General features: G+C 42.0%; 1 protein-coding gene across 21 annotated transcripts in view; it reads right to left on the reverse strand.

Annotated features, from left to right (window-relative positions):
* The window catches only part of CAMK2D (calcium/calmodulin dependent protein kinase II delta), a 1,797,486-nt gene that overhangs the window by 166,960 nt on the left and 1,602,891 nt on the right, over window positions 1-27,635 (reverse strand). For 8 of the 21 annotated variants that reach the window (XM_044061588.1, XM_044061589.1, XM_044061587.1 and 5 more), the window contains one exon: window positions 390-473. The exons of the other annotated variants lie outside the window; for them this stretch is intronic. In XM_044061588.1, the coding sequence (XP_043917523.1) occupies window positions 390-473 (84 nt within the window). The remainder of the gene's footprint in view (window positions 1-389; window positions 474-27,635) is intronic. 21 annotated transcript variants of the gene reach the window in all.

A 27,635-nucleotide genomic window follows, 5' to 3' on the forward strand; every position in this document is an offset into this window, starting at 1 on the left:
CCAGAATAGGTCAAGAATTTTCTACTATTCCTAAGAAAAACATGTTGAGGAAATGGTCTTTTACTAAATGATAACCTTTGCAACTGCACACAGAGGTATATTTTAGCATATATCTCTAAACATTGAAAACAGAAAAGTGAAAAAACAATTTACTTGATACAATATTCCTAAGATTTTATCAAGCTTATGGCTGCAGTTCTTCCCAGTAATCCCATTTTGCACTCTTTTCTTCCTCACAATTGCTACAAAACTTGAACAAACATGTTTCACAGCTGAAGGGGGTCTTTAAATGTTTACCCTTCATCTATCACACACAGTGTCTCATTGTTACTCATTACCTAAAGCAAAATCTCTACACTGTGGTGCTCTCTCTTTTCTACTCAACTTACACTGAACAGAGAAGGATGTGGACTGTGAGGGTTCGGATTCATGCGACTGACTCTTTGAGTTTGCGTTTTCCATGCATCTGGTGGCTGAATTGATGGAAAGAAACACAACATATGAACAAACAAAGATGAGGAAATAAAGCAGGACCAGAATCTTCAGCAGACACTGGCAGCAAGAGCGGCCACTGGGACACAGCGAGGATGATGACCAGCAAGATGAAGTAGAGGAGGAATAGGAGTAAGAGAAGGATGACGAGTGAGCAGAACATGATCCCCCAGTGTTATAATTCCTTCTGAAAGCTGTCATTGGGCATGCAAATACAAGGATGGAAAAAACAAACAAGGCCAAAAGAATGAAATAAAAAAATGTCACGCATGAATTAGGATAACTTCTGACTAATACAATAGTACAAAACTGAAACAGGTTGTTTAAACAATATTAAACTAGGTATCAAGTATTCAGGTGTCACAGTACTTTTCCTTCACTATCATGGCATGATAAATACCAACTAAAAAAAGAAAAACGCAGGAGTAGAGATCTGCCAATGTAGAACACAAATGAGGTACCCAGACAAAAAAAAAAGGAACAGAATATTCTGTCAAAATTATACACAAATAAGCAAAATGCATTTGGGCACACTGTTCACCCCCCCCCCAAAAAAAATTAAAATACTATATTCTACTCTGTGTGAATATAACATATATATATATATATATATATATATATATATATACACACACACACACACACACACACACACACACACACACACACACACACACACACATACACACATGCACACATGCACACACACACACACAAAAACACTGCAGACTTAATTCAGTGTCAGTACACAAAGAAAAGGTTTCAGACATACTGAGCTCAGACTCGAGCTCACAGATTCACAGACTTGGTGCCAAAAAAAGCTTGTGATATCTGTCTGCTGGAGAGTCAAATTTTTACACTGATGACGTCAATCTCTCTCCAGGGAGCAAGCACCAAGAGAAAACTAGCAAAAAAAATCAAAATACATTTTTAGAGATCTACAGCTTCTTCTGCTTCTGGAGTCAGTGGCAGCAGAGTGAATATTCACATAAGCTACTGAACGAAAAAAGAAAATGACTTTTAACACTTTGTGTAACACTGAAATGTAAAGGACTAAATTTTCACCTACACCTAATTCCGAACTTTGCCCATCAAACCACTAAATTACTTTAATCATATCCTTTCCTAATCAAGTACTGCAATGATCAAATACATCAAGATGCCAGTTATATAAAATTAGACTAATATAAAAACTGGAAGAAAGACCTTTTTTGTCAATTAAAATAATCTCTGTCCATGTATATTCTTCCTTTTTTAAAATGGTTTTGTTCTCCTTGCATTTGTCTAGCAGCCATTTTCACAGAGTACCCCCCAGTCTTGAACTTTGACATCCCCAATACTTGTCTGGTGTATCCATCATGCACTAAACATTCGTATGCAAGTGTCTGGTGGAGGTGCAATGCAGAGCAAGACAATCTGACATAGTGCAATTCTGACTGATCCACATTTTTTTACATGCCTTTCCTATTGCCCCACTTAGTAACTAAAGTGTAAATGTCATTCGTGCTACTGGATTACAGATCCTGGTGTCAACTGAGAACGTGTAGCCCTAAAAAATAATGCTCTCCCTCACCTCTCCTTGGAATGACAGATCTGACAAAAATAATGGTCAGCCCATATCCCCACGATTAGGTCTGCTAATCCCCCCCCCCCCCCCCCATATGATTACCTAGGTTGCAGTCAGGGATCCTTCCCTCTCCTCCAAGGCTCAGACAGGATTAGCTTTTTCAAATTATTTCTGGGATTACTGTGAAACATGTAGCTTGTCTTAGGTCCAAAGCACTATGGGGTTCAGTACTTTCCTGATTAACACTCAGAAGCAGGCACAGTTCAGTTCAGGTTCATGAAGAAGGTGAGATCTGCTCTTTCCTCCCAGGGAAAAATGATGAAAATGTTTCTCCTAAGCAGCTGCTCTGATGTGGTAGGCAGGTGGCACTCAATTCTGAAGAGAGGAACATGAAGACAATGCAATGATCTACAGTATTCCCAGGCACAATGATTTTGCCACAGGGTATGGTAAAGACAAAAAAGGAATAATCAAATGAATGAGTGGAAAGAAATCTCACAAGAGGCAGGAATAATCTGTAACTGCTAATATACCCAGCATGCCAGTCCAGGCACAGATGGATATCTCGAAGAGCACTAAAATGCTTGTGCTCTAGAACTGGCAGAACAGAAAGGGAGTTTAACTAGTCCTATAACACAGGAAAGGAGCAGATTTTTTAAAAGTTTTTGTAAAATATTTTAGAGCACTTCAGTGCAGGTGCTGATTATTGACTTTCTGTAGTTAATGGCAGAAATAATTGAAACTGACAGCAGACTGGTGATAAACGTAGCTACTTGAATACAAGCAGTACAACTGATTAGTTCACTAGATATTAGCATCCCTGCCTCCAGGACTAATTACTTTTACAGAAAGTACAGTTGTGTTACGAATTTAACATAATTCTAGATGTTCAAGTATATTTAGTTATCACTCCTGGGATTTCTGCCTGCAGAAGCCTGATACATTGGCCCAACTTCCAGACAGTAAAGTTGTGTACACCTACCATAAATGTATAAGTTCAAGCTTATTCACTGTTGCAGTCCTGACTTGTGGGACTTCCTGCTCTGAAAGCCCTTGGCCAACCTAGCAAAGAAAATTCTTTCTGCCTCCTAAGGCTGGAAGGCACCCTAACCAATGTCAGTATGCTTGGTTAAATTGGGAGCCAGCCTATGTCATGAAATCAGTTTTTTCTTGCCCATAACAGGTAAGCAGTAGGGAACTAAGGAGGAGAACCCCTACAGGAAGAGAGGTCAAAACAGGTTCCCTTGGCAACAAAAGAGGTTATGAGTAAACTACCTAGTAGGCTAAGGGGGAAGGAGAGAGGGAAAGAAGACTGCAACAGTGAATATACTCAAACATCTACATTTATGTTAAGTGCAACAACTGTACTATGTTCTTTGCGTTTCACTGTTGCAGTCCTAACTTGTGGGAAGATTCCCAAAGCTGAAAAGAGGTAGGAAGGAGATTAGGGATGAGAAGAGGATGGCCTGCATGATGGCAGTGGCGAATCTTGCTCTGGATCTAGAAAAGGCTGCCAAATGGTACTGTTTGGTGAAGTTATGCACAGATGACCAGGTGGCAGCTTCCAGGATGTCCTTAGTAGGGACCCCTTTCATGAAGACAGCAGAGGTTGAAATACTAGCCCTAGTGGAGTGTGACTTGACAGCCTCAGTGGATTCTTTGCCAAGATGGCTGTAACTGAAAGAGATACAGTGGGAAATCCATTTTGAGATAATCTGTTTAGAGCCAGTGGCAAATATCACAAAAAGCGGGTCAGATTTTCTCAAAGATTTCATTCTATCAAGATAATAGCGGAGCTGCCTAAGAACATCCAGAGAATGAAGTATTCTTTCCCCATTTGTTCTGGGGGCTGGGAAAGAATGTAAGCAGATGAATGGGTTAATATAGAGAAGTGCCAGTGACCACCTTGGGCATGAAAGAAGGGTTAGTCCTGTCTGGGTGTTGCACCTCCATGACAGCTTGCAGTTCAGAGACCCTCCTGGTTGAGGTAATAGCCAGCAACAGGACAGTTTTCCAAGTTAGATACTTCAGTTGGGTAGATGCTGCAGGTTTGAAATGAGGCAATGTTTATTTTTCCAGAACAAAATTAAGGTTCCATGGAAGGGTAGGTTGCCTTCTGGGCAGTCTGATGTGAATAACTCCCCTACAAAATTGTCCTAACAGGGGATGGGAAAAGACAAGAGGAAGGGCAGGAATATGGGTTGAAATGGCACAGGCATGAATTTTAATGGAGGAGTAGGAAAGGCCTTTATCAACCATACTAGCCTGGTAATCTAGAATGGTAGCAATCTGAGTTGAATCAGTATTGTGGTGCTGTTACTGGCACCAGATGGAAAATGTTTTCCACTTAGCTGAGTATGATTTCCTAGTGCTAGGCCTTCTGGATTCCTTGAGAATGTCCTGAACCTGTGTTCTTAGGTTAAGCTTGTTCCTGTATGCTGTGGAGTTATCCAAGCTGAAAGACTGAGCGTCTGTAGGCTGGGATGTACAATCATTCCCTTGTCCTGAGTGAGAAGGTTGACTCTCTGAGGCAGCAGTCATGAACTGTTTGGTTAATTCGAGAAGCAGAGGATACCAATGCTGCCTGGGCCAGTCTGGGGCTACCAGTATTGCTCTTTGGCCCCTCCTCCTTTATCTTTAAAAGCACTCGAGGTAGTAGAGGTAAGGGAGGGAAAGAATATGTGAAGAGATGAGTCCAAGGGAAGGAGAAAGCATCTGTTCTTAAGGCTGACTTCTGTTTGCTCAAACAGAGCACCTTGCTGACCCTCCTCAAGCGCAACCTTGATGAGTGGATGAGAAACCACAAATTTGTCCCAGGGGTTCCATCTGTGTCCTTTATTGGCAGGGGTGACAGGGGCTGACTGAGGTTTCTTTTTGAGGATAAACTCTTGGCTAGGCTTGTAAGGGCCCTAGGGCCATTAGCCTAGTAACCTCTTATGATCCTATGAACAGAAACTTTCCAGTTGAGCATTTTCCTTGGTGATGAAGAGGTCTATCTCTGGGACTCCCCATCAATGGGCAATGCTGATAAATATTTTCCAATGCATATGCCATTCATGGGGTCCATCAAATTTCTGCTGAGGTGATCTACTAGAGTATTTTTAGCCCCAGAAAGGTATTATGCCAGAAGGTGCAACCCCAGAAAGTGAGCAATTTCCCAAACTTGCATCGCTAGGTGCCATAGAAGGTAAGATTGGGTGCCCCCCTGCCTGTTTATGTACCACATAACTGTGGTGTTGTCTGGTTTGACTAACAGTACCCCTGGTTCCCATTTTTCCTTGAAAGTTATCAAGCCTTTTTGCACCATCATAAACTCTTTCCAGTTTATGTGCCTGTCCTTGAACTGAACCTCACACTTCACTTGGCATTTGAGGTGTTAAACGTGGGCCTCCCAGGCTGTCTCTGAGGCATCTGTCATGAGAGTTTGGCCCTGGGAAGTGAATCTGAATGAAAGGCCCTCATTTTGGGCACAAGCCTGTACCCACCATGCAAACTCCTCTTTGAGACAAGGGGTCCACTGTATTTCAGTCGTCAGGGACTGGGAGTGCTGGCACCATACATTTTTGAAGTACCACTGGAGTTTCCTCATGTGCAGCCTGGCCACGGGAACCATGAGGATACAAGATGCCATGTATCCCAGTACTCGGGCAAACCCTCTGGCTGAGATGCATTGTTTTTCCTGAATGCTTTGAAATCAGTGGGTCAAAAAGGAGACCTTGCCTGGGGGAAGGAAGGCTTTTTGAAGTGAAGAGTCCAAGAGTTCCCCCAGGAAAACTATCCTGTTGGTTGGAACAGTGTTGGATTTTTGCAGATTTATAATGAAGCCCAGGGAGGATATGAGATCTTGGGTAAACTTCAGATCCTTGTGAAGTTTTGATACATTTGTGGCCTGTATCAGGCAGTAGTCCAGATAGGGATATATTTGGACCCCTCTGGTCCTGCAGAAGGCAACTGCAGGGGATAAGCACTTGGTGAAAACCCTTGGAGCAGTAGACAAGCCAAAGGGCAGTGCTGAACATTGACAGTAACTGGAACCTGCTCTGAAGTGCGGAAATCTTCTGTAATTCTTGAGTTGGGATGTGCAGGCAGGAATCTTTTAGATCCAGACAAACCATAACAGCCCATGGGACTATCACAGACATGAGTTTTTGAAGAGTCAACATTTTGAATTTTGGAACCAAGAGAAACTGACTGAGGTTGGACAGGTCTAAGACAGGATGCGAAAAGCCTTCTTTTCTGGGAATAAGGAATAGCCTGGAGTAGAACCCTTTGCCTTTTTGATGTTCTGCAACTGGTTCCACTGATTCCTGAGAACACAAAATTTGAAAGGGCCTCTGTTTTTTGATTATGAGGAATATCTGGATAGCCTGAGTATTTTAAAGGCTCTTTGAAAGTGAGTATGCAACTATTTGTCTAAAACCCACTTGTCTAAAGTGATATGAGTCCATTTTTGTTTGAAAAGGGACAGCCTTCCTAGTCTTCTGGGGAGGGGAGCTGGCAGTGTGAGTCATAGTTGCTCTCTGGCAGAAGCCTGCAGCCTAGAATTCCCTTGCCTGGACGTTTCAGAGGTCCATTGCTTAGGTCTCTGCAGCTGTTGCCACTACCTTGAAGTCCTTTCCCGCTGGGTTTTCCTCTGCCTGCCTCCAAGTTGTGAGGGAAAGGGCCAGTGTTTAGTGGGGAAATTCCTACTAAATCTAAGAGTCTGAACTTGGAGGATGTCTTTCAGAGTCTGCATAGACTTAGCTTTGTCCTACATCTTTTTAAAAACAGCCTTAGCTTTAGGTCCAAAAAGGAATTCCTTGTCAAGGGGAGCATCAAGAAGATTAGATTTTACATGGTCAAGAAGGGATTGTTCCCTAAGCCACGCATGCCTTCTGATAACTGAGCCAGTGGCATAGCCACAGTGTAAGGAATGCCTTGCTACCTGAGAACTGAAGTGGCAGATATCCAAAAGCTCTTTAGAAAGGTTTTTATCCTCAAGTGAAGATACTTTTTGTTTAAGTTGATCCAGAATGGTTTGCTGATATTTAATCATGTGAAACTTGACAGTTGAGAACTCTCACAGTATGGGTGGCTGATGTATATACCTTTTTCCCAAATCTATCAAGGGCCCTATCTGTAGGTAGAGGGTTTCTAGAAGAACTGGCTCTAGACCCTTTGGGTCCTGAGGTGGCCACCTCTGGATCAGCAGATGGATTTTTGAAAGGGTATTCATGGGTATCCTACACCCTATAAAACCTATCCAGTTTACGTGGCTGTGGGATGAGAATCAAGATTCAAGGAGGAATCCTGGAAGACATTCTCAACCACCTCTAAAATGGGTGGAATAGCAAGCAGTCTGTGCTCTGGAGATCCAGAAACACCCTAATTATCTTTTTTTTGACTGAGGGTATTCCTGTGCTTCCCACTGGAAATGTTCCCTCGTAGCATGGACAGTCTCTCCAAAGGTGATATCCTCTGTGGAAGAGGCAGAGGCCGGGTTCTTCTCTGAATCAGAATTCTCAAAAGAAGTGAGGGGAAGGTCCTTCTTCAGAACCAGACCCCTCTAGGTCTGAATCCTCCTCAGATTCAAAAGGTTCTGGTATAGCTTCAGAAGTAGAATCCCTTCTCCTTTTACCTGGGGAGGCATCCCCGGGTGCTTGTCTATATCTAACCATGGAGATTTGGTCTTCAGTTAGTCTAAGTTCAGTTGGCATCCCTGAGAAAGGGAGCTGGTAGGTCTAGGCAAAGGCCCTGCAGCCCTACTTCTCTTAGGAGTTGCTTTGGCCTTGGACGTAGGGACATACGACATACTGACTCCTATCTCTCTGGAAGAAAGATGAACTAGTGTAGGCCAAAGCTGCACAGAAACATCACCAGGAAGAGAGCACTCTTCAGAAGCCAAGACCTGCAGAGTGACCTTGGACCCAACCAACGAGCTGAAAGCAAGGACCTGTGCAGAATGAGAGGGATTCAATGGCATGTCGGACTCTGAATGGTCTTGACAGATGCTTGCACCACCACACAGTCTAAGTTACCTGCTAAGCTGTATCTCACGACTGGAACCGACTGAATGGTTCCTGGCATTCTTGCCTCTCGGCTCTATACCAGCAATGTTCGCACTTCGGGCTCACTCCACTCCCCTACCCTGCCCCCATATCCCACCTGCCTCCACCACCTCTACATTTATATAGACTTAACCACTCCCTCATCCATACAGACCAATCATATCCCTCCAGCCTCATTTGCATCAAATTTGACCCCTCCCCTTAATTTCAGTCCTAGCTTCCCCACCTCCCCTCAACTATTACCTACAATAGAGCCATCTCATTCTACTTCCCACTTTGCTTCATATTCAACAATATTGTAAAGCCTAAAACCAATTAAGCCTACAAAACCTCTTTGCTCCATAATCCTAATATTTCTCTTCCACTCCCTATCCTTCCTTACCCTTCTCACAAGTCCTCCAAATACTAATCACCTTCCTCCTTTTCGTACAACCCACCCATTCCCCATAAATGACAAGCACTCATTAATCCTCATATTCCCCCACTTCTACTTCTTCAATAACTTCCTCCTTTTTCCTTTCAAACTTATATCCATCTATGACTACTCCTCCCCAAACCCAAGCAAGCCTACTCTTACCTATTACCTATCTCTCAAACCAGATACAATGCACTCCAAACATCTCTATTCCCAGATGTGACACCTCATCACCATCCTTCTCTCTGGGGACATCCACCCTAACCCTGGTCCTTATTCACCACATAACCCTAACATACCCCTAACTCAACCCCCCCAACCAGAAAACCCCTTATTTTCACAATAATAAATGCTCAGAGTTTATGTAATAAGATCCTTAACTTCCATGCATGGCTTCTCCATAATCAACCAGACATCCTGTCTATCTCAGAAACCTGGCTCAAACCCCATATCAGAGACTCTGAAATCATCCCTCCCAACTACCACATCATTAGAACAGACAGGACCCATAAGAAAGGTGGTGGAGTGGTACTCCTCTACTTTTCCTCCCTTTCAGTTACCCCCTACAATAAACCCATTCCCCAATTTGCCAGTGCTGAACTAACCCTGACCCTACTTCAGCTGAACAAACACAAACACATATGCATAGCTGCTCTCTACATAATTCCTGGAGACAATATCCCTATTCTCGAGGATCTCCTCTCCTGGTTCTCCTCTAACATTACCAATGAAACCTTAATTCTCGATGATGTTAATATTAACTGGACCTCCATCCAATCTCCCACGAGCTCCCTAAACCGCAACCTTTATAACTTCTCACAGTTAATCAACTCTATTACAAGGCCCTCCAAGGACTACTCCACTGGTAGCACCCTTGACTGGATTCTAGTTTCTCACCCTCAGTACATCACTGGTAGCAGCACCTTATCTAACTGTCTTAGTGACCACTTTCCCTCTTTCGCTCATCGTCTCCCTTCCTCCTTACAACTATCTCATACTTACATATCTACACGCTCCCCAAAGAAATTTCGCCATGAAATATTCTCTAACTCTCTAAAAACACAAACTGGAACCCACTCAAAACACTCCCATTAGACAATGCTATCACCCACTTCAATACAACATTCTTAAACCTATTAAATACTCTTGCCCCCTCCAAAACCAAAAGAATAAAAAGTAACTCTGCCCCATGGTCAACTAAAGATACCACAACCTTGATGCATCTGCGAGACAAAGCCTGGAAACACTACCAGAAATATAACCCCCCCCTCCTCCCTAAATGACTTTAAAGTACTTCGTAACAAAGTCAAAAAACTTATCATATCCAGCTGCAAGTCCTATTACTCTACACTCCACAACAACTGCAAGACAAACCCCCACAAATTCTGGAATGGTACTGCCACCCTCCTCAATCCTGGCAAAAAAGACAATCCTTGCCCTGATCCAAATGCCTCTGACTTGGCTGTAGCCACTGAATTTAATTCCTTTTTTATCAAGACAATAGCCAGACTAACAACATCCTTCACCTTAACCCTCTCCTATCCCTTCCTCTACCAACACAACAAGCTCCATTCCCCCTCCCTTCTCTATCAAACCCATATCTACATCTACCATAAAAAAACTCCTTATGAACTTGAAACCTTGCTCTAACTCCCCTGATGACCTTCCCTCCTACTTTCCAAAAACAGCTGCTGAAGCCATTGCTTTCCCCATCTCCATTCTAATAAACCAATCAATCCAAGAAAGCTATGTTCCCCAACTCTGGAAAAAGGCCTTTATCATACCACTTCACAAAGGGGTCAACAACAACATTTCCAACTTTCGTCCAATTGCCATCTTATCCCCCACCTTAAAAATACTAGAAAAATGCATCCACCTACAACCTTTAACCTACCTCATAGATAACCACCTGCTTACACCCACACAGCATGGGATCAGACCTGACCACAGTACTACCACTTCTCTCCTCTCCTTCCTTGAAACAATCAATAAAGCTCATGATTCTGGCTATCGAGGCTCTACCCGCCTTCTTTTCTTATCCAAGGCCTTCGACACCATCTCTCATAACCTTTTCTATCCAAACTCTACAATCTTAATCTATCCAGCTCTTCTACCAACTGGTTCTCTAGTTACCTCTCTAACAGACAACAGGCTGTCAAATGAAAAAAAAAAAAAAAAACACTTCCTCCTTTCTTACCACCCCTGCAGGTATACCCCAGGGCTCCATATTAGGTCCCTTACAAATGACTTCCATCTGTCTATCCCCAATGCTAATCTTATCCAATATGCAGATGACTCTACAATCATCTGTTCTGCCACCACCATCTCCTCTCTCTTAAAACTAACCCAAGAAGTCTTCTCTGCCACTGAGTGCTGGATGTCAGATAACCACATCACTCAACGCATCAAAAACTAAACTTATGATATTCACTCCCTCTAAAAATACCATTATCAACAAGAACTCTTTTATTATTACCAGCCAGAGCAACTACACTCTCGAGATAGTATCCCATATCAAACTCTTAGGTGTCCTGATCGATGAACACTTTATGTTTGATATCCACCTACATATGAATATCAATAAAATTCACCAGAAACTTGGTATGCTTTACTGCCACTCCTGCCACCCCTCCACTATGTCTGTTCTCTCAACTACATACCTCATTCCTTCCCTCCTATATGGTGCCCCTCTACTCACTAACCTACAAGCTTCACTAAACACCAAACTCTCTTCCTGTTATAATAAAATCTCCAGATTTGCCACTGGTTACAAGTCCTCTACCCACCACTCTAATGCCCTTCTCAAACTAAATTGGCTAGAGCTCCCCAATTATCTTACCTACATCCAACTCACGCATGCCCACAAACTTATCTTCCTCCATCTCTCTGCCCCTCTCTAGCCTCTTCACTCAAAATGCACCTACCCGACAGACTCTTGAGATCAAATAACCAAAATCTGATTGAAATACACAAGTCTGCATGCCCACCAGGCAAACAACTACCATCCTTTTCTCTAGCATGGCTTTGGAACTCCCTGCCACATCTCATCCACACCACCCTAACTACTTTACCTTTAAAACCTTGCTGCATTCCCATCTCACATCCCTATGGGAATGTTCCTGCTCTCGCCCTACATAACTACCTTCTAAGCTACCTTTACCCTCTCCCCCCTTTCTTCCCACCCCATTGGACTCCTCTTACACCACTTATTCTTCTATCTCTCTCTCTCTTCTTACTTGACACCTATTCTCTTCCTATCCCCTGTATACTCTGCTAAAATGCTTATATGATACCTATGCAAATCTCCTTCACCTCTGTTTTAGATTTACTACTGTATGAACTAAGACATTTTGTAAATACTTAATGACATGTTGTTTTTTACCCTTTCTCTTGAAAATTGTAAACTATATTACTCATTTTTATGATATGTCTAAATTGTATAATGTTCTTATGGAGCTTTTCTCCCCGGGACTCCACTGAAAATGGGCTCTTCTTGGCCCAATGGACTACCCAGGTAAACAAACTGTAAAATAAATAAATAAATACATCTTGGGCACAGAAGGGGTCTATGATAGCACCTCACCTTCTTCAACAATCACAATATTCGGGCCGACTGGGACAGCGGACTACCCAAGTGTTAGGACTGCAGCAATGTGGTATGAAGAACATCAGATGGAGAATGGTTGTCATCTGAGGGCCTATGTTTGGGTCTGTTGTCTTTTCCTTCTTATGCCTAGGCTGCTCAACCTCCGGACAACCAGTGGGCGTGATCTGACGCTGATGAGAAGATTCAAGACTAAGGAATTTAGCTAAAATCTCAGCCCTATGTCTGATCATCCTAGAGTTAAACTGGGCACAAAAGCGGCAACTAGGGACGTCGTGATTTGGGCCTAAATAGGTGACACAAACCGCGTGGAAGTCTCTGTATGGAATTTGCTTACCAAAGCGCAGACAACTATTTACTTTATATGACATGAGTTTAAAGCAAAATAAAGGAGTTCCCCAATGGGGTACTTATTTTCGAACAATGTCTCTCTGGTGCAGGCCAACTGATACTGTAAAACTGCTTTGGGCTCCGATGGCAAGAAAAGACTGATTTCATGACACAGGCTGGCTCCCTATTTACCCAAGAGTACTGATGTCGGTTAGGGTGGCCGCCAGCCTTAGGAGGAAGAAAGAATTTTCTCTGGTAGTCGGGCCGGCCAGGGACTTTCATGGCAGGAAATCCCACATGTCAGGACTGCAACAGTGAAACACAAAGAACACCTTTACTTTCCCCCTTTTTGCTTCAACCAACTCCCTCCTACTCAGAAATCAGGATGTGTAAAAGAGGGCCATCACTTGCTGCTGTATTCAGACCTTTCTTGCCCTGATTGGCTAAGGAGCCTGTCTAATATCCAACAACACCAGAGGACCTAGGAGACTCATTCTGAGGAACAGTGTTCACCCAGAAGGCCTTGGTATGCCTTTCCAGGTTCTAGAATGAGTCAGAGGAAAGGAGGAAGCCTGTTGAGGAAAATGAGAGGAAAGAATTGGTAGAGTAATGTGTAGAGGACAACCCCCCAACACTAAGATGTTCAAATATCCAACCAGGACAAAAGATGGGAAGGTGAGGGGGGACAGCAATATAGACTGCAAAAATATACATAAAAATCTACAATGAATGAAAGGTACAAACACAACTGCAATATGTTTATCATAATATTCCTGTTACAGTCATCACTTCTGCAAAACATCTCTGAGAATAAGGACCAGTGGGTTACTGGTCCTGACTGGGCTATCAAGAGTGCAGATGTTGGGAAATGGCTGTGTTCATTTATGCCCTGGTCCTGGATGCAAACCCCAAAGACAATATTTCAAGATGATGTGGACACAGATGCTTCCAAACCTGAAAGTCCCTAACTGAACCAATGAGCTGAAAGCATGGGCCTGTGCAGAAGCAGAGGGACCCAATGTCATGTCGGACTTTGAATGGTGTTGACAGAGGCCTGCACCACCATCTCGGCTACAGAATGGGGCTGCGAAAGCACCTCTCCTTCTTCAACAATCACAAACCTAGAAGGAGAAACAGACAGAGAATGGTTGTCGTCTGAGGGTGTATGCTTGGGTCTGTTATCTTTTTCCTTCTTACGCATAAGGCCGCTCAACCTCCAAAGAACCAGTGGACATCATCTGATGCTGATGAGAAGATTCAAGACTAAGGAATCTAGTTAAAATCTTGGCCCTACATCTGATAATCCTAGAGTTAAAGTGGGTACAAAAGCGGCAACTGGGGATGTCATGATCCAGGCCTAAACAGGTGACACAAAGCGAGTGGAAGTCTCTGTGTGGGATTTGCTTACCACAGAGGAGACAATTATTTACTTTATCTGATATGAGTTTAAAGCAAAAGAAAGGAGTTCCCCAATGGGGTACCTATCTTTCCAACAACTTCTCTCTTATGCAGATACACTGTAAAACTGTTTCAAGCTCCAACAGCAAGAAAAGACTGATTTTATGACATAGGTTGGCTCCCTATTTACCCAAGCGTACTGATGTCAGGGCGACCACCAGCCGTAGGAAGAGGAAAGAATTTTCTCTGGTAGTTGGGCTGGCCAAGAACTTTCATGGCAGGAAATCCCACAAGTTAGGACTACAACAGTAAAACATGAAGAACATCTTTCCTTTTCCCCTTTTGGCTTCAACCAACTCCCTCCTACTCAGAACTCAGGATGTGTAAAAGAGGGCCATCATCTGATGCCATATTCAGACCTTTCTTGCCCTGATTGGCCAAGGAGCCTGTCTAGTATCCAACACCACCAGCGGACCTAGGAGACTCATTCTGAGGAACAGCATTCAACCAGAAGGCCTTGGTCTGCCTTTCCAGGTTCTAGAATGAGTCAGAGGAAAGGAGGAAACCTGTTGTGGAAAATGAGAGGAAAGGATTGGTAGAATATAGTGTAGACAATAACCACCCAATACTAAGATGTCCAAATATTTAACCAGGCAAAAGATAGGAAAGTGAGGGGAACAGCACTATAGACTGTAAAATACAGATACAAATCTACAATGAATGAAAGTTACAAACACAACTGCAATATGTTCATCATAATATTCACTGCTACAGTCATCACTTCTGGGAGGCATCTCTGAGAATAAGGACCAGTGGGTTACTGGTCCTGACTGGGCTATCAAGAGTGCAGATCTTGGGAAATGGCTGTGTTAATTTTTGGCCTGGTCCTGGATACAAACCCCCAAAACAATATTTGAAGATGATATAGACACAGAACCAGTTAGATGCTTCCAAACCTGACAATCTCTTCCCCTGAGGAATGCTGTAGTAGCTTATGTGGCTCTAGCAAAATGTAGTCTTACATGGCCTATTCCAGGTTGCCATGATAAGACTACCAAAACACAATATTACCAAGGTAAGCCACTTACATAGAGTTTTCTTACTCATAGGTTCCACTCCCTACCCTTTGCTAAGCAGACAAATAGCTAATCTGATTTTCTAATTGTTTTTGTTCTTTATTTCAGTTGTTTATATACATCTAAACCATGCAAGGCTCTCTCCTTCCCTTCTTCCAAGGGTTTGGGAAAAATTCAGGAGGTGAACAACTTGATTCAATGAAAGTTCTACCACTGCTTTGGGCATAAAGGTAAGGTTGGTATCCAGAGTGGTTGTGTCCTTGTGGAAGGTCAGAAAAGGTTATTCACACACCAAGGCTTGCAGCTTAGACATTCTTCTGATAGATACTATGGCCATCAAAAACAGCATCTTGCAGAGATGTACTTTAGTGAAGCTGAAATAGTGTGTTCAATGCAGTGTCCATTGTGGATGGTCTGAGATTAAATACCTCTTTTAGGGACTGCTTGACTGGCAATAGTAAAAGGGAGCCTCTAAAAGCAGGTAAGGCGAAATAGCTGAAAGATGCATCTTCAAAGGCATAAGAAAGCATTGATTTGTAAAGGTCTGACAGATTACCGAGAAACACTGAAATTCCAGGTGAACTAGGGTTCTAGTTTCAAGCAAAGCTCCAGAGAGAAAATATTTTCCACTTTGCTGAGTAGGAGCTCTTTGTGTTTGGTTTCCTAGTTTTTCTCACTATGTGCCTTCTGAAAACATGTAACTAGAAGGGATGACTACTAAATCATCCATACTGTCAGCCATAAGAGATTTGAAGTTGGGAAGCAGCAAGGTCCCTCTCTTCTTGAGTCAAAAGGTCTACTTGCTGAAGTCACATTATGGATTCTTCAATTGCTAGAAGTTGATGGAGGGAGTACCAGTGCTGCCACAGCAAGGGGGGGGGGGGTAAACATACTTTTGGTCTCTCCTCCTTTATAACCAATAATAACCTGGAAATCAGGATTATTGTATTGGCAGGACATATAAAAAGCAAGACCTATCCATGGAATGCAGAAGTCACCTATGTTCCAGGCTCCAGGAACTGCTATCCTGCAATAAACTTTACTGAGTTGCCTGTTCATTCTGAAAGCAAAAAGGGCAACTTCTGCTACACCACATCTGTATACCTCTTGAGTTTGCACAAGAAATCTGGACAAACCCTAAAATAATGGGGGACAAAGGCCTAGAAACAGTGACAAATTTTAAATATTACTCTTATAAACTTAGAAAGCTTCTAGAATAGCAGGATTTGTGTTAGTACACATTTTCTGAAGGACATTAAGTCTGAAACTCAAATGTTTGTCATTTAGTGACTTCAATCCTCAGTAATTTGACAGAAAACCACAAATTTTATGAGGAACAGACTAAGAATGATGTAAAAATCTGGACAGTTGAGAGGTATGCCTACATCCATTTATTGGGGTACGACTGTGGCCTGGTCAGCCTGGCTGTTAAAATATTCTCCTTTGATGGGAAACAAGATGATGGATTGGTCCTGATTCATGAGCCACTTCCCAAGCTTGCACTGGCCAGTCTAGAATGCATGTAACAGTGGGCAGCCCTGCATGCTAACATATTACATCACTGTGGTGTTGCCTGTGAGAATGCACAGGGTGCCCATTATCTAGACCTTGACTGAATGGTTTTAGAGATAGAACTACGGATATTATCTCTTTTACTTTTACGTGCTTTTTTCCACCAATATTGTTGCCCCATGTGTGCTGGATTCTAAGATCTCCAACATAAGACCCACCCTCAATGTTGTGTCCAAGGGGTCTGTGGTAAGGGTCCTAGGTCCCCTGGGCCAGCTTGGAATGTACCACAGGAGTGAAGTGCACCTTCTTTTCCACTATGCAATCTCTTTTTTGACAGCATGCAAGTGATGGAATGTGCTATAACACCATTTGTTTGAGGTACAGCTGCAGTTTCATCACATGGACCCTCGCTAGGGGTACCATCAAAATGAAGGATATTATGTAGCCCAGGATCCGAGGAATTCCTCTGCTGCAACAGAATCCCTCAATAACACAGGAGGAATTGGGACAGAACATGGACATTATGTATGAGAAGGAAAGCTTTCTGATTTCCTCTGTCTAGCAAGCCCCCAGAAGCCAAAAAAACAAAAGACACTGTATGTGAAAATCATTGTGTGGGATTTTCTTACTGCATGAAACAGTGTCAGTATCACTGTCATTACCAGAGATTAAAAAAAAAACACTAAAAAGATAAGAAAAGATTCTCCTAACAGTATTTATCAAACATTTGTAGAAGTAGGCTGACATACCAGACTGACTATGCGATATTCACCACACATAACTAGATTATGGCAAGAAAGCTCTGAAGACAGCCTGCACTGATGGCACAGAGTGATATAGAGCATGACTACAGCCCAGGTTCTTGTACTGTCTCAGGTTTTTGATGGTACAGGTGGGAAGGATGAATGTGCCTACCCCAGGAGGCATAGGTGCACATGCACTTGGGTGCATGCATATGGTTGATTTCCATGGCAGATACCTGGGGAAACCACCAAGTGGTAGCTCCTGTGGGTAATTAGGGGCATTCTGCTGACACAGTCTCCTTGCTAATGTGAAAGAAGGAGTAGTACTAACTCCAATTACATGTTTCACCCACAGGTTGTTGCTGGGTGAGCATTACGGGTTGAAGTTAATTACAAAAGTTAAACTACATGATGGTTGTCTTAAGGATGACCACTCCTGATTGGCCTTGCCTTCATGTGATGGAGGCCATGAAAGGGCCATTTGATTGGCACATAGCTGGGGCATCACAACAAGAAAAAGAAAGATCTGAAGATGGTGCTGGCTAATAACTCACCTTCCTCCAATGTCTTGAAATCCAAGTGGGAGGGAGTCAAACAAAGCTAAAAGTTGGAAATTAAACCTATGGATGCTTGGATGGCAAATTAGGCTCCTGTCAGCATAATCCCAGAGGTGATGACTTCAACAGTGAATATTATGAAAGACATCACAGTTTCTTAGCACCTGCACTTTATAATGACTTTGAAGTTTTTTAATGTGTAAGAATTGATTCTGCCGGGGGTTAAATTATTCAAGAAGTGCCTTCACCACTTTTTAGAATATTTTTTTTTTTTGTTAATCATTTTTTTGTGACCTGTTTCTTACAACATCAGCTCCCCATGACCTACTGGCCCATTCATTCACATATGCCATAATCCCACCCCCCTGGTGGTGATGTGGGTGCCTCCACTTCACAACAGAAAGACTATCTTTGCCCCAATACAGACGTGTACCAGCTCCTTGACTTACCTCCACTACAGCTACAGCACTAGGTTTGGCAGATCCATTCATGCCTCTCCCTCCCCAAGACCTTGTTCTTGGGAGAGTGGCCTATACCACAACCCAAGAGTACCAGGTTAACACAGGGAAGAATCCATCACAACCCTACCTCCCAGACAAGCGCTTCAGCTCAAATTACACATCTCTCGCTCCTCTCCTGACTCTTCCAGTTTCCTCACCTGCTGACTGATTTTGGGTCACCTATGTTACCAGTCAGGACTTGTAAAAACAAACTTCTGTTCTTAAAAACAAAACACTGCAGTGGGAAATGGAATTGCACCCAAGGAAATACTACAATGTTTTTCTTCCACCATGTCTTTTAAAAGCAGCAGTAATTAGGACCTCATCACTGAAATAATCTCCTACTCCCCCCACCAAAAAATGAAAAACAAAATGAACTGCTATGCAATTAACTCATACTCTTGATAAAAATGAGAAATAAAAAAATCAATTAAATTAAAATAAAAGGCCCCAGTACAAAGCAGTGCAGTATTTCCTTCACATGATTTTCACAAACACTGGGTTATGGCTCTTTAAAGGAATTAAATAAAAATTATCAGTATAATTACTTATTTCGTCTTAAGTATAATTTTTATTCATTACAAAGATTCCCTTATCTTTAGTATATCTAAACATAAAATTAAAAGTTAGCTTAAGTGCAGAACATTCAATAAAACAATCTCACAGCATCGCAAGCAATAAATATTAAATGAAATACAAATCATAATGAATGAGTGCTCGGGCCTAGAAATGTCAAATTCTATAAAAATCACATTCTTCCAACAATCAGTCCAGATTTCAGATTTCCTGTTATTTTCTCCTAGAAAAATTACAAATTAAATTTTGGACTGATTTTGCTTTATTGCGAGAAATAATATTTGAGATACAGTGCAACGCATGATCTAATCTCTTTTCTTTAAATCATCTTTGAAAGTTAGAGTTGGCTTCTACATTCAAAGTGCCTCTATTTTTCAAAGACAAACTTCTTTCCTGTGCTGAGTACATGGAACCTGACACAACCCCCCCACACACACAAACACACACACACAAACACACACACACACACACACACACACACACACACACACACACACACACACACACACACACACACACACACACACATATAAGAGGTCAGTGAAGAAAATTCACATGTAAAAACGGATCTGCAGCTCAGTAAAATCTTTCTCACCAACTTCTTAGTGAGCTGTTTGACTTTTTATACCAGTTGCACTTGTTTCAGCTATGGCAGCCATGCTGACCCTGATGAACAAGATCAAATGGTACTAGTTCAATGGGGAAAGGTATCGGGTCCCATGTATAATATAAAACAGTACAAATAACACAGCAACATAAAATCTGCATACCATCTTTATCTGACATTTTTCAGCCACAAGATATACTTTTTTAATCCCTATTTTTCCATGATATTGCCACTGACGGCTGCCACTGCATAAGAAATATTCAAACCTGTTATGAGCATGGTCCTACTGAAGCTCCCTCTTACCTCTTTCAAAAATTTTAAGCTGAAAAAAGTCACAACCATGAAGAGACAATCCCATTCAATATTTTCCTACTTTTGTTTTGATTGGGAACATCTAACACAGCTTGGGTTCACACCATCCTGCTGGTGTGGCTTTTTTTAATTCTGTTCTATGGAACACTGGGGACAAAACTGTGCAGTAGGCACAGCAACTGAGTTCTTTACCTGCCATCCCTGAATCGTGGGATAGCCTACTTACTCAATTATTGTGAAAATAGAAATATATAAGTCTGATCCTTTCCAAAGGATTAAACAATATCACATAGAACACTCCTCCTCCTCTTCTTACACATCAGCCCTGTACTGCCACAATCTGTCACATCATTCCAGGCACTGGAAAACAGTATGCTTGCTTTTATGCTGTGGAAGTATGCAACAGTAATATGCAAAGGTGCAATCGAGAATAGCATCTACAACAGATTTGCTTATTCTCATATTTACGTTGCTGTTCTTTCATCTCTTCCCACTATCAAGCTAGCCTGTCATCTGGTTTCCATTCAGACTTCCTATACAAATGCACTTTCCTTCATCTGTTACAGATTCACAGCCACTGCTGTGCTAGTCGTGACTGCCAGTTGTGCACAGTTGGCAGGAAATAAGTAAAAACTAGGCCCATTTTTCTCATGTCCTAGCCACCCCACAAGAAACAAGCAGCAATATATTAGCAATTCTCCACATTTACAATACATCTGCACCTGACTGCATACGCAGCTTTCCTGTTTTCCAGCACCTTTGAGCTCCGTACACCACCATACAGTGCTGGAGGTTTAGATAAACCAAAGCCAAATATAACAATCTTCTCCCAATCCCTCTCTGAATGAGGACATTTTAACACACACATTTTTCATTCCTCACCAAGTCAATGGTTAAATACATCAAAACTTATAATCTAACTTGCCACACTAGTGCTGAAAGATGTATGATGCTTTAAACATGTTTAAGACCACCAGGGGACACTACTGCATACTATATCAATAGACTTGTACATTCTGCAGCACTGTTAACAATGCATACTCTGCTTGAAGGATTCAACAGTGTTTACCCTTCAACTTATGCAGCACTGGTAGATGACATTCTGCTGAATGTGGGCAAACATATCATTTTGAAACTCTGATGCTGGCCAACTTTTGTCTGTACTTTCTAAGCTTTAAGTACTTTCTTAAATGGCTATTAAATCTGCTACCCAGCTGTCTTTCTCTAGCAAGAGTAAATCTGCAACTGTTTGACACTGTTTACTCACAGCACTAGGGCAATATGATTCTGATACAGAAACAGATACACTCTAATCCCAGACCATAACACTAAGCAAGCTCATGGACCAGAAGCATACAGCAAAACAGGCACATGTCAGTGCCAAGTACAGGGGAGAATGCTGCCAATAGATGAACAGATTTGGAATGTTTGGCAATGTCACATGCCATTACACCCCTCTGGACCTCTAATATATGTGTTCTGGTTCTTAATATTCACCTTCAGATACTCTGAGGTTAATAAATGCTACACAAAGTTCCATACCACAGTCCCAGAAAAGTTTTATTTGCTGCTTATCCCTCAGCAATGTGTCTTCCAAACCAAACATCAGCACAGACGGCAGGATTATTCTAGAAACTAGGTCATCAGTATCAAATAAGATCACTTAGTTATTTCACAGGTGAGTCTACAGTATTTACAGTCACACCTGACATGAAGTCATTTCCAGTATACTTCATAAGGATGTTCACACATTTACAGCCAAAAAAAAGAATTTTTAAGTGAAATTCTGGTGGTTACTTCACTGGGTAAGACTCACAAAGGAACATAGCACTAAATTCAGTTTGTTGGAAATAAATGGGAGTCAAACAGGTGATCTTAGGTGGGTGAAGACAGAGGCCATGTTAACTGCACCATGACTGTGATGGAGAACAGCCAGTATAGGTTTCAACAGGTGGTCTTGCACACCATTTAAGGAAGATGCCACAGCTGGAAAAGATGGTATGAGAGGGAGAAGGCAGTAGCCAAATCATCAACTCATAATGAAGTCTACCTTTTATACAATCTTTGATTATCCAACCCCTCCCCAAAAAAGCAGAGTTCCTCTTCAACTAGGGGGGGGGGTCAAACTCTGTCTGTGATTGACGTTTGACCATAAATGCATGGTGAGGCTCCTCCTCACTCACCACTCTTGGGAATGGGGCATAGTCATGGAGAATGAGTGAAGGGAATCTGCTCCCTTTGTCCCCACTCAGTTCAAAGACTCAGGAGTAAATTCTGACTATGTTTCTGCAAACCCTCTCACAGTTGCTGGGTACTTGATCACACCAATCACATTAGATCTACTCAGCTTCATTTGTGTTTGTGGGACATGATCAAGTACACAAGAAAATTCAGATTAAGGAAAATACCAATCTTGCTAGCATCGCTTTCAAGTGGCATTTTCCCTTAAGCCAGGGGTTACTTGTCCACTCACAAACATGACCTGCAGTCCCCCATAGAGACCATCTAGCAGGAGCACAAGTCATTGGAACTAATGCTGGGAGATGCCCCCTCATCTGAACATTCCTGATTGAGGGAGTCTGAGGGCATCATACAAAATACACTAGAATAATGAGACCCTTCCTATTAATGGTACCACTTTGGAACATCCCTCGTTTCTAAAACCACTCCAGCTTGAGGTCCTCCATAGACTGGTTGGAGCCCCCCCCCCTTCTCCCCAGAAGACACTTAACCAATAACTCATGAAGATGAAGGTAATGCCTTGGGTTATTCTCCTATATGAGCCTGCCTTTAAAGATGAAGTGCAAAGTTTTTTTACCATTTCTTTTTGTTATAATTATGCCCTCATCTTGTAAAGTGGGCTTTATTTATTCTGAAATGTGTAGTTTTTACTTTACTTATTTCAGTTGACTAATATTTATTAAGTTTAATAAACTGGTGTTTGTGTTTACTGTATGCTAAGCAACTGTCCAAAAACTTCTTGATTCCATGTCACCCAGCCCTACCTTCCGATGATATATTAGCGGGAAAACAGTTCTGTAGTGGGTTGCCATGTTTTCTGCAGTCTGCAACAGGTTTTATTACAAAGTAACCTGAATGCAGAACAGTCAGTTACTTAGTCTGGTATAAATAAACAAATAAACACAGCGATATTCAAGTGAAAGTTACCAAAGTAAGAGGGAACAGAATAAGGTTCTTAGTATGGTGTGTGTTGCTTGGCATACAGTACAATAAAACCAGTGTAAATAAAACTAATAAATCATTGTCTACCAACTGATCATAAAGAGAAAAATATGGACCTGTGAACACTTCAATGGCAGTCCTACTGTACAGGGAGTATGTATATTACACTGCAAGGAACTAGTGCTGAAAAGAAAACATTTGCAATAATCTGTGCATATGTGAAGATAAAGCGATCATTCCATAGTGCACAACTGCTTACTACAGTGTGACATCTGTGTTATTACACTGTATGCCAAGTACAATAAACCTTACTTAGGAATTTATTTGTAGTGCATGGACTGCCACAATTATGTTTAGAAATCATGAAAAAGATAAACTTGTTAAGTGCTTACCGAGTGAAAACTCAAACTTAACATTGTTAAGGGGTGCTTGACGAAAACTTCTTAATGACACCTAAGTGCTGTTAAGATCTCGGGAAGCACTTGCCAAGTTTATCTTTTTCCTGATTGCAGAACATAATCATAACACTCCATGCTTGCTTATTCACTGTTTGCCAAGCAATATAGACCTTACTATGAATCTTATCCTATTCCATTTTACTTTGTTACATTTTACTTGACTACAGTTGTGTTTATCTATTAATTTACTGTCTGAGTTACTGACTGTACTGCATTCTGGTTACTTTGCAATAAAACCTTCTGCAGACTACAGAACATATGCTGATCTACTACAGCAAACTGTTTCTCTCCTGTAATGCATCATCAGAAGGCAGCGGTGGATAACAACGAGTTAAGAAGTAATTGGACAGTTGCTCAACATGCATACAATCTGAATGCACATACTGGGACAGACAGAACAGGAAATGACTGGCTAGGTCCACATGGGAGGGGCAACAGGAATAAAGAAGGAGAGGCCATTCTAGACTTCCATGTGGCAAATGGCTTGATGGTGCCCAACACATGGTTTAGTAAGACAGAGGGTCACAAGATCAAACACAAGATTGTCCAACATCCAACTTGGGTAAACTCCCTTCTAGTAAGGAAAGGGCATTGGAGTAAAATCAGTGATTGCAAAGTCATCCCCAGCTATACAATTGGCTCACAGCATAAACCACTGGTTGCCACAATCAGCTGCAAGCAGTGGTCTAAGTAGGCTCTAGGTTCAACAGAGACCAGGCTGAAGATCTGGAAGTTGACTGAATAGAAAGCACAAGAGTTCAAGGAATTATTCATGGCTCCAGCACCTCAAGAACAGTTGGAAATACATGGAGTTAAAGAATAATGGCAGCGCCTCACATCAGCATATGTGAGAACATCAGAACAGATATGTGGCTGAACCAGGCATGGAAATAAGGTACATAAAGAAAGCAGGTAATGGAATGCAGACATTGAGGAAGTCATCAAATGAAAGGAGAAGTGCAAGAAAAAGTGGGGAAACATGAAAGTCAGACCAGGCTTGTAAGAAATACTGAGTGGCTACCAGAGAATTTAAGAGAGGAGTTGCAGCAGCAAAGAACAAGACAACAGAGGTACTCTACCAGCTTCTGGAAAATGACTCAGTAAATAGCACAAAGAAACTCTATCATGTTGTAAGGCAAAGACAGAAAGATAAAGAAGATAATCAGACAGCCTTCATAAATGATATCAGCAACAACCTGCTCACCAGCCCACGGGACATCAAAGACAGATGGAAAGAGTACTTCCAGCAGCTTCTGACTGAAGAAAACCCCACAGAAGATCTACTACCCCAGACACAGCCTAGAGGAGGTGCCCACCATACAACAAATAAGATCATCACCAAGGAAAATGAAGTCAGGAAAGTAGCAGGCTCAGATGAGGTCATAGAAGATATGACAAAGATGATGGATGAAATAGGGGAGAAGTGGCTCCTGAGTGCAGTATGAAGAGAAAGGCACATCCCAGATGATTGGAGAACAGTGCCAGTGTATACGAAGAAAGGGGAAACTGACAACTGTTAGCAGTACAGGAACATCAAACTCTTACTGCACTGCATGAAAGTTCTGGAGAGGGTAACTGATGAAGGAAACCACAGAGTAGTAGAAAGTAAGACAGGAGATGAGCAGTTTGGATTCAGATAAGGAAGCAGAATAATCTAGCATTTGCAGTGAAACCAGTAGTTGAAAAGAAGCTAGAGATGAGGAAAGACTCCTATTGGGCATTCCTAGACCTGGAGAAAGCTTATGACAAGTCCCAAAAACATTGGTAGAATTAGCACAGGCTATGTACAAGGATCCAATAACCTAAGTATGGACTGTGTTCAGTCTCACAGAAGGGTTCCCAGTAGAAATGGGTGTGTATCAGGGTTCAGCTCTAAGCCCACTGCTAATGTAGTCTATTACTAGTATGAAAAGCAAACAGGTCACAGGGGACGATCAACAAAGTTGCTGTATGCAGACGATGTGGCATTACATGCAGACTCTAGAGCAAGAACTTCAGCAAATTATAGGGGAATGGAACGTAAAACTGAAGGCACATGGGATACAACTGAGTACAGATAAGACATCTGTAATGGCAGCAAATGAGGGGAAATCAAAAGCAGCTGAAAACGGAGATAGAAGGTAAAACAGTGGAACAGGTTAACAGCTTCAAGTATCTGGGAGGGATGGTTATGGAAAAGGGAAGTCTGTATGAGGAGTGTCAGGGGTAGTGTATGGAAAAAAGAATGCCAAAGAAACTGAAAAGTAAGGTGCACAAAACAGTGGTGAGACCCGTACTAATGTATGGTACAGAAACCTGGGCAGTAAAGGAAGAGCAGTTGAGGAAACTTGAGGTGACGGAGATGTGCATGTGATAGGTGGTAGAATGTGCATTCTGGGACAGATGAAATAAGGACATAGGAGCAGAAGCCAAAGTAGCTCCAGTTGTAGAAAAGGTCAAAGAGAGCCGGTTACAGTGGTTCGACCAAGTGCAGAAAAGTAGAAGACAATCTGGTAAAGAAGATTTGGGACAGATATGAAGAAGGCAAGAGGAAATTACAGCATCCAGCGAAGAGGTGGATGGATTGTGAGAGAGAAGAGTTGGGACTGTTATGCATGAGTGTCGAAGAAGGTAGGAGAGCGGCATTGAACAGATAAAGAGAAAGTGACAGTTAACAGGACCCCCTGACCCCATGCAGAAAACAGTGAAAAGAGGGTTGTTGATGATGATGCTAATGATGTTCAGCATACTATAAACAGGAACAACAGTTTATTAAACGTAATGCATATAAGTCCATTGAAGTAACTAAATTAAAATCCACACATTTTAGAATAAGACAGCCCACTTTACAAGATAAGGGCACAATTATAACAAAAAGAAATGGTGAAAAAGCTTTGCACTTGATCTTTAAAAATGTCATTTTTTCCAGCAATGAAGCACTTAAACACTGGTGCTTCAGTTGCCAAAAAGGCAGATATGATATGTATCCCTTGGCTAAGTGGCAAGCTATACTATGGAAGAATTCTAAAACAAACATGACATCTCTTCATCTCATTATACCGCTCACAGACCTCAGCATCCTGGAACCTTCCAAATGAACAAAGACAGCAGCAAAGCTTTAAGAAGATCTTGCAAGATGTAGTGCTTAGTATCACTAGGTCTTACAGTGCTTAATTACTTTTCTCACTTGCTTCTGCTCAAGACCTACAAAGTGGATCAAGTGTCTGGGAAGCTTTCACAGGTTTCAGATTCTGTGATCAACACATCTCTAGAAAAGTCTCCTATTACGGCCTCTTAGTAAGTTTTCACATAGCTCATTGACCTTTCAATGGTGCTGATACAGTAACTAGGGCAACAGAAACAGATGTGTGCCTACATCTTTGATGTAGCTGAGGCTCACTCCAGACTACTCTTCAGGTTTCTTTCTGCAGGAAAGTCTTCTTCATTGACGTTTCCCCATCAGCTACTCAGCAGCTTCACAGCACTAGAAAAGCCCTGATTTCCATAACTGGTATGGACAATACTCTCAACAGTTTTCTTCTTGAGCCAGTCCAGACCATATCACCAACAGGATAAAACCTCTCAAGACAGAAAGAATAGCACTCAAGTGTTAGGCATTTCTGGCTCCTCAACAATCTCTAACAAGTCTGTAAAGAGGTAGGCTCTGCAGAATGCTCTGTAGTATTTCTGACTACTGGCTAGAAATGCCCACGGAACACTAGTTCTCGAGTTTTCTCTGTCACCGGGAACAAGGTCTTTGACACATTTGAAGGAGACATTTCTCTGCCCTCCCAACAAGGGCTCCTCTCAGGAACTGGTTTATTTCAAATGAGCTTTTGGTGTAGTCTCAGCCTCTATTTCTCGAGAATCAGTAGACTATTGTTCAAGCATATATGGGGATTCATCCTGTCCTGGACATCAATGACTTCAATGAGCACAACCAACCAAGCTGCAGACATGTCTTCTTGCCTTTCCCAAAAGAACTGGATGGTGTCACTGGACATGATGGACACCTACCAAATTTTATCAAGTTTGGAAACTCCACTATACTCTGAGAAAGTGTCACTACCAGAGTCAAACAGCTGCAACATGGCCTCACTTCTATTCAAAAATCCTTACAAAAGTGTTTGCTCTGGTGCCAGAAGTCTGCAGTAGACAGAACTTTTGGGTATTTTCACATATGTATGGATGACTGGCTCATTATGACCCCATTGAAAGGCTCTGTGGTGGAGGTCCTACCACTGTTTCAGTCCTTAAAAATAGCCATAATTGGGAGAAG

Source organism: Protopterus annectens, chromosome 2.part0 (genome assembly GCF_019279795.1).
Source record: "Protopterus annectens isolate FY-2018-M chromosome 2.part0, PAN1.0, whole genome shotgun sequence".
Lineage (NCBI taxonomy): Eukaryota > Metazoa > Chordata > Ceratodontiformes > Protopteridae > Protopterus > Protopterus annectens.